The sequence below is a fragment of the Plasmodium chabaudi genome (genome assembly GCF_900002335.3).
Source record: "Plasmodium chabaudi chabaudi strain AS genome assembly, chromosome: 5".
Classification (NCBI taxonomy): Eukaryota; Apicomplexa; class Aconoidasida; order Haemosporida; family Plasmodiidae; genus Plasmodium; species Plasmodium chabaudi.
Window position 1 is genome coordinate 338,477 of NC_030105.2, and position 12,418 is coordinate 350,894.

Genomic DNA, 12,418 nt, shown 5'->3' on the forward strand with positions numbered 1-12,418 from the left:
TAAAATACATATAACATATAAAACGTTTTATATGCTCAAAAATAATAATATTATAATAATAATAAAAGATAAAATATAGTAGGAAAAATATATATAATACTTAAAACGATTTCAATTAACAGAGTATTGGAATCATATTCAAGTTATTTTTTTAGGGAACCAACCTATTTCTCTTTTTAGTTTATTCATCCATTCCATCATCTGGATCATCTTCAGGATATAGTGAACCCGAACCTTTTTTAGAATAAAAAAATGAAATAATATTTTCTTCTGTTATATCAGCATTATTACTATCTTTTAAGTTTGACGATTTGAGTTGTTCATATTTTGATCTTAAATCGTCACTTGTTTCATTCATAAAATTCGATATATATTCCCAACCAGAATTATTTAATATATCTTTGCATTCACTATCTGCACAGTGATCAAAGAATTCACCAATATAGTTCCCAATATAGAAAATAAGTTCATCCGTTTTTTTACGAATTTCTTCAGATTCATCTTCCTCAACTTCTCCCAATTCAATTGAAGATAATACCTTTTTAACTATTTTTAATAATTTTTTATATTTTTTCAAAGGTTTTTTTGTTAATTTATTTATACTATGTTGATCCATTTCTCTTAAATTTGTATTTTTAATTATTTCTATAATTTCTTCATCAGTTAATTTTTTTTTTTTATCTTTTTTTTTTTTTTTTTTTTTTAATTTTTTTCGATCATTTGGATCATTATAATATTCATCATCTCCATCGGGATCAATTGAATTTATACATTCACTTCCCACAATGGAATCATTACCCCCTCTACGGGTTCTAGTACTTCTACGTCTTGTTAATTTATAATTTTCATAGGAATTCATTCTACTACTACTTCTGTTACTACCACTACGACCCGATCTTTTTACAATATTAACATTACTCTCGTCATCGTCATCCTCATCACTTCCATTACTTTTTTGTTCGTTTGAAGAGGAACATTCAGAAGATTCAATAATACATTTACTATTGGTTTTTTCATTTTTTAATGTTACATTTGAAGATTTAGATGAAACACCTCTTCTCCTTCTTTTATCAGCTGTTGATGATGATAATAATGTATTGTCCCCTTTGCTATTAATATCATATACATTTTCTAATTTAGATGATCCGTTTTTATTATCTCTTTCTCCCTTTCTAGAAGATAGTGCCCTTTTTTTCAATACACCTCCAGTTTCTTTATCTTCTTGTGAATATATAGCTTTAACTCGTTCACTACTTCTTCGACCGTAATTACTATTACCATGTCGACCACTTGCATTATTACCCTTACTTGTTCCACCATTTTCCTCCGATTTAATTGATGTATTATTACCATACTCATCTTTTATTTCATCATTATTTTTATTTTTTCCTCGAGCTCGTCGTCGTTTCTTACCAGTTGTTCCTTCCTTATTACTAGAAGTGTACTCTTCTATCATTTTCAATATTTTTATACATCGCATTTTTATCTTATCCCATTTTATATTTTTCATATGTTCTAAATTTAAATTCACATCTGCACATATTTCATTAAATGAACCAAAACCATATATATATACTCCCTTTATTAAATTCTCATCATTTTCTTTAGTCCATGCTTTTACATCTTTTGTAGATAAATCTCTCAAATGATCAAATATATAATTTGGTAATTTTAATTTTAAATAATCATCAGAAGGATTACCACCGACAAGCATAGATGATTCTGCACCTTCATATCCATTAGAAGTTTTTCCTTCTTCTCCTTCCGTATTTGCAGTAGTAGCAGCTGCTTCAGGGTCGTCTTTTTTACCTTTTGTTTTATCATTCTTTGCACTGCTTTTACTATTACCTCCCGCAGTTTCAATCACACCAACATCACCATTCGCACCATTTAAAGGTATTAACGGTAATCTAAAACTATATTCATTATCATTATTTTGTTCCTTTATAAAATCATGTAAACTCTTAAATAGCTGTAATCTATGACATAAATCTAAAGCATTAGCTTTATTAGTACCAATATAAAATGTATATGCATCTATTTTTCTTCCTCTTTCACCTTTTGTTTTATTATTATTATCACTTTCATCATTTAATTCATCTTTTATCATATCATCATCTAATTCATCTTTAACCGTATCATCTTCTGTCTTTGTTTTTATTCCCTTTCCTTCTATTTCATCTTCTCTCTTAGGTTCAGTGCTACCTTTTGTGAATTTCATAAATTTTGAAAAGAATCCACCACCTGTATTATTTTCTTCCTTCTTAGAATCATCAGCTGCTTCGCCATTTTCACCAGTAGATGAAACGGTAGTGCCTCTAGTACTTCTTTTTCCTCTTGTACTTTTATCATTTTCATCATTAGCCTCTTCAGATTGTTGATCTTTCTCTCCTTTCACCTCTATACTCATATCATTATTCTTTACATTTACTGAAGGCTCACCATCTTCATTATATTCATTTTGCTCATCGTTATCCATTTTTACATTCGGGTTAGCTAAAGCACCTTGACCATTATTATTACCATCCTTTGACACTCTTTCCACTATCTCTTTACATGTATCTACAATAATATTTAACTCAGTTAAAATTACATTCCTATCGACCTTCATTAATTTCGAATCAAATTGTATATCATCAATACGTAATGTTGGATTACCAAATTTTAATATAGACCTATACAAACGGAACTTATCTTTTTCAGTAATTTGTGTAGATGTTCTTCTTTTTCGTTTCTTTTTATTTAAATTTTTATTATATTTATCAGTATATTTAATTGTAAATTCATCACTATCATCTCCATCACTATTATTATTATTTGCTCCACCATCATAATATAATCCTTGGTTATATCTAGCATCTCGGGTTCGGGTTTTTCTAGGACCATGTACTAATAATTCTTCTTCTTTCATTTTTTTTAATTTCAATCGTTCTTCTAAAGGTATTGTCTTGTCCCAAAAATCTTTGTCATTCTCCTCTATATCTATTTCACCTTGTTTTGTTGAATCATTATATAATATATTGCTTTTTAAATTCTCAGGAGGCTCATATTTAAACTCCGTAATATTATTATAGGAACTTAATAAATCGTCAGCAATTCCTCCACCACCAATATTATTTACACCAGCAACACCAGCACCCCCACCAAATAAATTGCTATTACTATTAAAAAAGCTACTACCGGCACCATTTTGTAAACTATTTAATTCAGAATTTATATCTTTATTCGCATTATTAGTGTTCTCATTAGCTTCGGCTTCTTCCAAAATCTTATCTAAATCGACATCAACACCTTTTATAATATTTTTTCCATCCTCTCCATCTTGTGGAGAATATTTCGAGCTATTCTTTTCCCATAATTTTTGAGAACCAAATTTAAGAATTTTTGATAATTCTTCTCTTGTAAAACCATTAGAAGAATTACTACCTTCTCCTCCAATAAAATTTACATTATCATTTTGTTTTTTATTTAATCCTTGAACAACTAATGTATCTAAAACCATTTTCACCTTTGCCCTTTCTAAAATGGTTTGCTCAATGGAATCTTTTGTTACTAAACGATATATCTGCACCGTCTTTGTTTGTCCTATACGATGTGCTCTAGCACCGGCTTGTAAATCATTTTGTGGATTCCAATCAGAATCATATATAATAACTGTATCGGCAGATGTTAAATTAATTCCTAATCCTCCAGCTTTTGTAGATAATAAAAATACAAAATCATCAGAATTCTTACTATTAAAATGATTCATAGCTTTTTTTCTCATTTCTTTTGTCATTGTACCATCTAATCTTTGATGTTTAAAACCTCTTAACGTTAAATATTCACTTAATATATTCAACATTTTCACCATTTGTGAAAAAATTAAAACACGATTCCCTCGTTCTTTTAATCTAATTAATAACTTTTCTAATAAACATATTTTTCCACTTGAATATACTAATCGCTCTCTATATTCATCTTTATCAATTGGCTCACAACATAAAAATGGATGATTACATACTTTTTTTAATTCCATACATATATTTTGTAATGAATTTTTTGCACCACCTGATGCTTTAGCTAGTTGTTCATAATTTTTTGTTAAAATGTTTTTATAATATTCTATTTGTATAGGTGATAATTCAACTCGTAAAATTCTTTCCACTTTATTTGGAAGAGATTTTTCAACATCTTTTTTTACTCTTCTTAAAATTACTTCATGTAATTCATGTTGTAATTGCATCAATTGCTTTTGTTTAGCTTCCCCAATTAAACTAGTATTCTCAATTTCATTATATTTTTTTTGAAATGCTTCATAATATGTATATTGTTGTGGATTTAAGAAATGTAACAAGGTCCATAATTCTTCTAAATTATTATGTAATGGCGTACCACTAAGCAAAAGCTTCGATTCTGCCATAAATTGTTTCAATTCTATAAATCTTTTTGATTGACGATTTTTTAATTGATGTGCTTCATCAACAACCATTAATTGCCATGGTATTCTTTTCAAAAGTTCAACATCACTTACACTATTAAGTATAGATGGAGTTGTTATACATACATCAAATTTATATCGATATCCTCTATTTGGTACATATACTTTTTTTAATTCATAGGTTCTTATCAATTCTCTACTTACTGCATTACCATGGTAACATACTACATTCGCTTGAGGTAACCAGTTTTTAAATTCGTTTAACCAATTATCTACAGTTGATTGAGGTACTAGCACTAAATAAGGCCCTATCAATTTTTCTTTGTATAACATATGACCAACTACTGCAATTGTTTGAACTGTTTTACCTAAACCCATTTCATCTGCTAATAAAACACTTAAATTTCTTTTCATTCTACTAACCATCCAATTTAAACCTGTTAATTGATAGGCTCTTAATTTTTTTCCTTGTAAATAACTTGGTGTCTCATTATATGGATCAAATTTTGTTGCAGTTAATGGGCCTCTATTCCATATACTTGATAATGCTTTAGCACCATATATTTTACTTTCTCTATCAAAATATTCTTCTATTAATTTTCCAAAATTATGATCTAACAAGGTTTGTCTTGTTTCTTCTGTACATTGATCATATGCACAGCTTGTCCACTTTACTAAAAATAATTGTTCATTTGTTATTTCACATTTCCTATGAGTTACTATTCTTTCGGCATGTATTGAATCCATTTCTATTTGTTTTTTTATTTCAGAATATATTTTTTCTTGTTCAATTTCATCTGCTGTCATATATTTTCTTTTTTGAAATGATAATCGAATCTTTTTAATATAATTATCGACTTTCTTTACACCATTAAAATATCTTAAATATTCATAAGTACAAAAAAAATTATGAATATGAGATTTGCCTATCCATTTTACTAAAAATTCAACTTCATTTATATCTACAATATCTTCTTCTTCATAAAAATCATCTAATGCTGGATCCTCAATATTTTCAACACCTCCTAATATTTTGTGACAACTAACATCTGGAGCACCTTCTGTTCCACCCGCTTCGGTAGTATTTAATGAATCCGATGATGCTTCTGTTGATCCTACTAAGGTTTCATTCTTTTTATCATCCCCATTTTCAGACACTTCAGGTTTCTTTCTATTTATAAATAAAAACGGATTATTTTTAATACTATTAATAATATCCCAATCTTTTATTCTCCTATGATGAATAACACGATCAATACCTCCCATACTTTGCTTTTCTTGTTTAAGTAAATTTTTTTCTTCATCTACTTTTTTATCTTCTTCATCTGTTTCATAATAATTATCTATTTGGGCATAATTATAAACTCTTTTTCTTTCTCTTAAATTTGTTCTACCTCCTACTGCGCCAATATTTGGGGAAATAAAAATATCATTTTTTTCATGGCGTTTCATTTTTTCAGTATATTTATCTTCAACACTATCGTATTGTAACCAACTCTTACTACTACTACTTTTAGGTGCCGATTTCTTAACATATGAATTTATATACAAATCATTATCGTCTTCATCATCTGATTCGGCTAAGCTATTTTCATTTTTCTTTTTTCGTTTTTTCTTCTTATCTTTTTGTGCTTCAATCTTTTTCTTCATAGAGCTAGAAGCAACAGTATTAGTCACATACTGCTTTCCAATAGCAGTTTTTCTCACATATTTATTACCATTGTTTAAGCTTCCATCATTCATATTGTTTAGATCATGGTTAACAATTCGATTGCCCATTGCATCGGTCATATAATTTGTACTTAAATCACCATTATTCATATTGTTTGGAATATTTCGACCATTTAATAATCTCATATTCATATCATTAGCATAATTTCTATTATTCATATAATTCATATTATTATAATTGTTCATATTTATCATATTATTATTAACACCAGCATTCATGCTAGTATTATTATTATATCGATTATCACCATACATATTCATCATATTATAATTATTCACATTTGGCATTTTACTCATATTATTCATTAAGTTATAATTTTGATAATTGCCACCTTCTACATTCATATTAGATACACCTCCCATATTATTTATACCAGTTTTATTATTCATATTAAAATTATTCATATTATTAAACATATTCATATTCATTGGGTATTTTAAATTATAATTTGGAAACATAGCATATGAATTATTAGCATTGCTATTAGCCGAATCATTTAATTTAGAATCTTTCCCATCCTTCATTTTATTATGATTTGCATCTGTCTCACTTTTATATTTTTTATAAGAATCAGAATCATTATTACTATTATTATCTGCTATCGTACCATCTTTATTATTCCCCTTTCTAATATTAGAAATAGAAGAATTTGTTTTATTATCACCTAATAAATTAGAGTTATTACTGTTGCTAGATTTATCTATATTAGCTTTATCCTTATCTAACCCATTCTCATCTTTAAAATTGTCATAACCATATTCCATCCTATTATACATATTCATAGGATGATATCGTGTATTATTATTCATATCATCTATAGAATTTTGTTTATCTAATTGTGAATCACTGTTTAATCTATATGGAGGAATATTATTACTGTTGTTATTTGTACCGCTTGTAGTAGCAGTATTATTAGCATGATGACCCATATTTAAATTATTAACATTCATGTTATTTGATAAAGATTTCATTTGAGATGATTTATCCAAATTCTCAGAATCTTTATTTAATATATTATTCATTGAATTACAATTTATATTTTCACCATAATTTACTGAGTTTAAAGTCTTCACAAAATTAGGGTTATTATTATTACTGTTACTTGAAATAGTATTGTTAGCACCACCAGGAGCTGTACTGGAGCCAACACCACTTCTTATTGTATTATCATATGGAAAAGATCCATTCATTTGATTAAAATTATTTGTATTATTATTATTTGCTACATTTGTAGAATTGGGCTTATAGCAGTTTGCTGATGACATTCCATAAAATCCATTATTCATATATGGATAAAAATTCCCATGCATATTATTAAAATTATTTGAATTATTCCTTTGATAATACATATAATTTTGATCTTTACTATTTTGTTTTATTAACATATCATTACCTTGCATAGAATTTTGTTTCATATTATTATTCATTTGCATATTTGGATTCATTTCTTGTAATGGATAATTCATAGGATTATACCTATTCATCACATTATTGCTACCATGGTAATTCATTGATGGCATGGGAACATTGTTCATATTATAGGAAGATAACATTGACTTCTGATAAGATTCATGCAGCCCACCACCAACGTTGCCATTTTTATTTATTCCCAATTTAGATTTTATATTAATATTTTTATCATTGTTACTTAATAAACTGCTTGTTATACTTATTGTCCCATTATCATTATTAACAATATTATTATTATTCATCATGGTCATATTATTTTAGTTATTTAAATATAAGTTGGTACTATTACTATGTCCCATATATTTAGTATGACCTTTTTTTTTTTATCACTGTTTTAAATTTTATTCATATAGTTTTGAAAATTACTTTTCAGATTGTAATTTTTAAAATTCGTCATACGATATTATTATATCGATTATAACACTGCCTTTTTATATATAATCATAGGACTTCAATACAATATATATTTATATATACTGTTTTTAAGAATTAAATATTTTTGCTGAATTAGGAGCATGCACGCATGTGTGTGTTTTTTTTTCTTGATGGTTTTTTATTAATATATTAATTTAGTGAACTTGAGAATTTCCTGGTGATAAAATTGAAATATTATTATTACAATTTTTATTATCATTCAGTTAATTCTCATTTTGAAAATAATTTTTGGATTATTTATCCATTCTTCTGTTGCGCTATATCCATAAACTATACTCATCAATATGCTTGTTATATATATATACGGATAAAGCGCACGCACGATTTTTTTAATTTCTATATTTTCTTTTCGTTTTTAACAACAAATTTTTATAATTATCATATAGTGCATAATATTTCTACAAAACAATTATATAAGAATAGTTATGCATTTATTATCACTGTTATTTATGCTCTTTGTATAAAATAAAAATCTGCGTATTCGATCATTCAAAATTGCTATATCGTCGCGTATAATATATACAAGTACGTATAGTGTGTCTTGAAACTCCTATTGAACAATCAAATCTACTTTTATGTTTTCTAATTTTTATTATTTTTAATTTATGCTTCTTCGATTAATTATTCATAAATTTTATTTATAATTCTCTTACAAACGATTTATATTAATTTAGCATATGTATATATATTGCTTTCTGTTAATATATATAACGTCCATATCAGTTTTTGATATTGGCTGAAAAGACAAAAACTAAAAGAAAATATATATATATATGCATAAAATAAATCATATATGGTAAGGAATAATAGAAACGTATTTTATATTTCACTCTCTATATGTACATATGTAGGTATAAATATACAAGTTTTGCTTATAACTTAATGTAAAAAATTCAAGTTTTAATATGCTTCATAAAAATGAATCTAATGCATTACATACGTTTTAAATGCTTATATAATTTAATTTCAAAAAAATTCATAGGTTATATAAATTTGTATATACACATATAGTATGCTTGTACAATAATTTGATAGTATGTATAAGATAAAATTATAAATACTGAAAAAGAATTAAAATGTCAATTTGACAAAAAATCGTTATTAATTGTAATAATTGTTATAGCATTTAAAACAATAAAAAAGGCATGCATAAATGTAGTTTTCATACTTATCATTCATAATAATAACAAAATAAATAAAATATATTGCATAATTGTCTAATAGACTATAACTCACATGCATGCCTTTTGCAATTATAAACTTATGTAAAAGAAAAATAAATTAAGCACATAAACATTTATTTAATATATAAGCAATTCATTGAAATGATAAAATTGTCACTATAAACATGAATATAAAATGCATATATAGTACATACTCACAAAATACATGTATTATTTTTATTATTTTTTGTCTATACCTTAAAACATTCCGTGAGGCTTATATATATCAGGTTAGTATTATATATACAGTAATAATCGTTGGTTTCAAGAAATTGTGAAGCGTTTTATGCACCAAATCGTATTAAAAATTAATATTCATTTTTTTTTTGGTGATGCATAAAAATGCTTACTTATTTTTCTCTTTGCACTTTTAACTGTGTTTTAATATATATACATAAGAAATATGCGCATTATATTAAATTAAATTTTTATATATGCATAAATAAATATATATATATTGGAAAAATATTGCTTTTTGTAAATATATTTTTATATTTTTTTGTGTCCACAATTTATTAAATATTATATTTTGTTTCCCTCTTGAGAATGCATAAAATAATTGCAATTGAATATGCGTGCAGTTTATAATATTTTTGTGTGTGCAAGAAACAGCTCTTCAATTTTTTTTTTTTTTTAATTGTTAAGTATTCACCAAAAACAAAAAATATAAGAAATAATACAAAATTATGTAATAAAATTAATATATCAAAATAAACTCTGTATTATGTATTATATATTAAAAATTAATTATATATAAAAAGATATAACTGAAAAATATATTGAAAGTTTAAAATAGCGTGTGCACGTATGTATATATGTATATATAACACAATATATTTTTTTTTTTATTAACGTACATAATAAAATACAGATTATTTTCTAGGTATATATATATACTACATTAAAAGTACATAACTTTTTTTTACGTCTTTTTTTTTATTTTTTTTATATTATACTACTGAAAAGCTTATATACATAAAATATTAAATACCTCATGACAAGACATATACTTCAATATGAAAAATATATATGTTAACTGTTAAAAAATGTATAAAGTCTCTATAAGTATATATTATGTAATAAGCGAAAAAAATGTAAATATAAAAAAATATAAACATAAACTATTAAAGGCTTTAAAATACACTCTCATACAATGTATTTTAACATATAAAATTTAAAAAATTAATTAAAATTTGAAAGTTTTGTATTAACAAAATACAAATACTCTTAAAATATATAAGAGTATATAAATTATAATACTTGTCCTATAAAGTTATAATATGCACATAAATGTTCATAAATAAGTAAATACAACATATATATATGCATAATAAATACCTATACATATGTCTTATTCAATAAATGAGAATATGTAAATTGCCTTTTTAAAAATATTATTCAAAAAAGGTTGTGGTTATCTATTATTACTGTTATATACGTATTACAACATATTGCATTACATAAAATCGAAACAAACGAAAAAAACATGCAACATACATTTATCACATAATTACGTATATAAAATAAATAAATAATAAAAAAATATCATATACATATATATAATACTTTTAATATTATATATAAAATGTAATAATTTTTTAATTTATTTATTTTTTTTTAAATAAAACATTTCCTTTTTCCTTATAAATTATATACATATAAATATAAGTATATAAATATTAAATAAACGACCTCATAAAAAAGTATAAAAAAATCCAAACTATTATTGAATTAAAATTTTTTAAGTATCACATGAATAATTTTAATACCAATTTGAATGGAGAAGGGAAAAAAAACCTGTTATGCAATAATATTCATATGTAAATTAATTTATACGTATATATATCAAAATTATAAAAGAAATATAAAATAATAAAGTACGTACATAAAATGGGCGCAAAACATAAGCATATATAATATAATAAAATAATATAGAAGGGTTGCATAGAAAAAATAATAATTACATGTACTACAAAAATAATAAAAAGCACGCATATCATATAATATATTATATATTATTTCATTGCAGGCTTATAAAAATGCATACTCTATCAAAGAGGCATATGGGATATTCACTATATATATTTATAATTTTATATATAATAAAATACTTGAGGTATTTTATTGGGTATTATTTTTTTCGGAGCATGCGCATTTATGAATTTTAAAAATTATTAATGGTATCGAAATATTTGTACTTATAAAAATACGCCGTCATATTTTATTATAATAAGCCCATTTTTCTTTTCTCTACGTTTGAATATATATTAATATCTAATATTTACTGCATATGACAATCATAATTGCAGAATTTTTTCCTATGCGTACTTCTTATAGCATATATTTGCCCTGCATACTATACTATATATTTTTTTTAAAGGATTATTTTTTTTAATTATTTGATCATTAATTTTTTCTATATTGCAAATATAGTATATATCATATGTGTTTTATTTTTTTTATTAATTGTATTATTGGCAAAATAATTATTTTTAAAAATGCCTTATATATTTAAATAAAAAACTACTACATATTGCAATTATACAATAAAGAAATATTCAAATTTTTTTTTCTTTATGCCCGCTCTTAATTCAGTATATAAAATATTTTTTATTTTTGTACTTTTAATTGACGAAATGATAGTATTTTTTTATATGCTATATTTGTAGGTACATTTATATATAACATATAAATATAGTATAATATTTATATAATATATATATTATTATATAAAATATTTGAAATATAATATTTTTTTATTATAGAAAAAGGCGTTTTATATTCAAAAAAATTATAAGCATTTATATCGAAAAAAAACAACTTTATAATTTTACTTTATCTTAACATTATTATACTATTTTTAAGATATTATTGTTTTTATAAGTTTATTTTATTATTTTCTTCTTTTTTTCATATATATAATTTTTACAAATTTTTTATTTATTATTTCGTCTCAATTAATTATTTTCAGTTGAGTAATTAGATTGGTTATATATTTTTTGTTATTGCCCATTTTTATATGTAATAAAAGTTATATCTGTTCTGTTTCGTTATTTTATCGAAAGCTGTAATATAATAAACAAAAAAGGAAAGTTATATGTATATAAGTTATGGCATATACAAAATAAATTGCAATTT

The 12,418-nt window shown here is 24.3% G+C and overlaps 1 protein-coding gene across 1 annotated transcript; it reads right to left on the bottom strand.

Moving 5' to 3' along the window:
* Positions 1-181: 181 nt before the first annotated feature.
* Positions 182-7,873, bottom strand: PCHAS_0508200 (SNF2 helicase, putative; the record flags this gene model as incomplete). Its single annotated transcript, XM_739625.2, has 1 exon — positions 182-7,873. One exon carries the CDS (start codon positions 7,871-7,873, stop codon positions 182-184), a length of 7,692 nt encoding a protein of 2,563 aa, XP_744718.2.
* Positions 7,874-12,418: the final 4,545 nt, after the last annotated feature.